A 2,656-nucleotide genomic window follows, 5' to 3' on the forward strand; every position below is an offset into this window, starting at 1 on the left:
AGGCAGACCAGGGGACGGCGGAGCCGGAGCAGACGGCATTGGCCGCCGAGGGAACGTTGGGAAGAGGCACGAGGAGGGCGGCGACCTCAACCGACTATGGAGGACCCGTCGCCAGACGTGTGGCCATTCCAGAGGGGCGAGAGTGCATGGACATGGTGGCCGGGCGCAGGCACATGCTTGTACGGTGGGCCCAGGCCCGTCGAACGCGCGGGGCACACTCCTCCTCTCCACACCCTGATGGGGGGAGGGGGAGGAGGAGGGGCGGAGAGACACGCGGGGCCGGGGGAGCGGCAGCACGCGGCGCTCGGGTTCAGGCCGGCGCACAAAAGCTCAAGCTGGGCGACGACCGCCTCGGCGCCGCGGTGGGCGGCAAGGGCAAGGCGCCCTGGCTGCCTCCCCCCTGACCGCCGCACGACGTGACCGAGAAGGGGATTTGAGCGGAGATCCGAGAGACGGGAAGCGGCTCTCCGAGATGGCGGGGCGCGGGCTGCCGCCCGCACGTGCACGGAGGCGAGCAGTCCACTGTGTAGTAGCAAGCAAGTAGCAAGGCGATATCGGATATGCGGCCCACACGTGCGTGAGATGCGGCGCGGGCGCGCCCTACCCCCGCACTGCTGTGAACAGTCCCCGAACCCATACTAGGGACCCGTAGCATATGCGATATGGCTTTTTCGTTGGCTCCGATGTGGCGTACTCTTGTCTGGGGAGGATGGTGGACGACTAGCGGGTTTATAGTACAACATGCACAAGTACAAGTACCAATTTCGAAAGAGCGACTCGGAACCCCCCCAAGGGTGGTGCCTGTCTCTCTCCCCCGCCCCCCCCACGGCACGCCGCCCCCCCCAGACAAACAGATCGCGCAAGCTCTTCCTCCACACGCCACGGAGCCTATGTGCGCTCAGAGACAACCCCCTTCAGACAACCAGCTAGATGGCACAAGCTCTTCCCACAGACCGGAGCTATGCGTTTTTCCTATTCATGGTGCGCTCTTTTGGTCCGCGCGGCCCGGATCCCTTCAGGCAAGAAGATCACGCAAACGCTGTCCTTGCCTCTGGACAGCTGCGTCGCCCGGGTGCGCCTGCATAGCCCCTGCCACCGCCTCGGTCGCGCCCACAGTCACAGCTCGCTGCCTCCGCGCCCGCGCTGCTGCGTCGCTGCCGAAGCACACGTTGAACATCGCCCTGCAGCCAGACTGCTGCACAACCGCCACCTGCGGGTGAGCCTGCAGCGCCGCCACAGCCACCTCGATGCCGCCCGCGTCTGCTGCGCGCTGGATGCGTGCGAGCGCTGCAGCGTCGCTGCCAGAGCACACGTTGGCCATCGCCTGGCAGCCATTCTGCTGCACAACCGCCACCTGCGGGTGAGCCTGCAGCGCCACCACGATCGCCTCGATCGCGCCCGCGTCTGCTGCGCGCTGCTTGCGTGCAATCGCTGCGGCGTCGCTGCCGAGACACACGTTGGCCATCGCCCCGCAGCCATTCTGCTGCACAACCGCCACCTGCGGGTGAACCTGCAGCGCCGCCACAACCACCTCGATCGCGCCCGCGTCTGCTGCGCGCTGGTTGCGTGCGAGCCCTGCGGCGTCGGTGCCGGAGCACACGTTGCCCAACGCCAAACAGCCTTGCTGTTGCACGCCCGCATCCTGCGGGTGAGCCTGCAGCGCCGCCACGATCGCCTCGAACGCGCCTGCGTCTGCTGCGCGCTGCTTGCGTGCAAGCCCTGCGGCGTCGGTGCCGCAGCACACGTTCGCCATCGCGCAGCAGCCATTCTGCTGCACGTCCGCCACCTGCGGGTGCGCCTGCATCGCCGCGACGATCGCCTCAATCGCGCCTGCGTCCGCCGCAGCTTGCTTGTTCCGCACCTCAGCGCACAGACGGCCCAACCGCCCGCAAGCCGCAAGCGCGACGCGACTGACCGACCCGTGCGCCCGCAGCGCCGCTGCCACCGCCGCCACGCCCATCGCCCGCACCTCCGCGTCGCTCGGTGGCGCAGCGGCGGGGACATGAGCAGCAGAGCCGCTGCCGCTGCCGCTGCTGGAGGAGCCGCCGCCGCCGCCGCCGCCGCCGCCGCTCGGCGCAGCGTGGCGCTGCCGCTTGGGTTCCGGACCGGCGCTCGCACTCCCCTCTGTCGAGTTCTTGCGCACGGCCGCCACCACCTCGGCCCCCATCTCCATCTCGACCTCGATCACGTACGCCGGGTACATCTGGCGCGACTCGTACACCACGTGGACGATGGAGGCGTCGCACCCGTTCTCGCCTCCGCCGGAGACGAAGGGGCGGTGCGGCCCGCCGCGCACGCTGTTGTAGAGGAGTCGGGGAGGGCCCTCGACGCGCACGTCCGGCATCCGCATCGCCCTCGTCTCCGCGCTGATGCGCTGCCCCATCTCCTGCTGCGAGCCGAGGGCGGCCTTCACGATGAGCAGCTGCACGCGGCTCCCGCCCGAGCCGGAGATGCGGTGCGCGTACCGGCCGCCGATCGGGTAGGACGGGTCCTCCGCCAGGTAGATGCCCTGGCCGTAAAAGCCGCCGTTCGAGAAGCGCGGGTCGAGCCCGTTCTGATGCGCGAGCACATCCGTCGCCGCCCGCTCCGCCGTGCCGTGGAAGAGGAGCATCTCGTTGACGTCGCCGCCGGCGCAGATGGGACGAGGATTTGTCGC

At 69.3% G+C, this 2,656-nt stretch overlaps 1 protein-coding gene across 1 annotated transcript; it reads right to left on the minus strand.

Annotated features, from left to right (window-relative positions):
• Nucleotides 1–1,015: 1,015 nt before the first annotated feature.
• EMIHUDRAFT_254275 (hypothetical protein) lies at nucleotides 1,016–2,611 on the minus strand (the record flags this gene model as incomplete). The annotated part of the gene is made up of 2 exons (XM_005779898.1): nucleotides 1,016–1,969; nucleotides 2,144–2,611. The coding sequence occupies 2 exons, from the start codon at nucleotides 2,609–2,611 to the stop codon at nucleotides 1,016–1,018; spliced, it is 1,422 nt and encodes a 473-aa protein (XP_005779955.1).
• Between the last annotated feature and the right edge of the window lie 45 nt (nucleotides 2,612–2,656).

The sequence above is a fragment of the Emiliania huxleyi genome, assembly GCF_000372725.1.
Source record: "Emiliania huxleyi CCMP1516 unplaced genomic scaffold EMIHUscaffold_2236, whole genome shotgun sequence".
NCBI lineage: Eukaryota > Haptophyta > Isochrysidales > Noelaerhabdaceae > Emiliania > Emiliania huxleyi.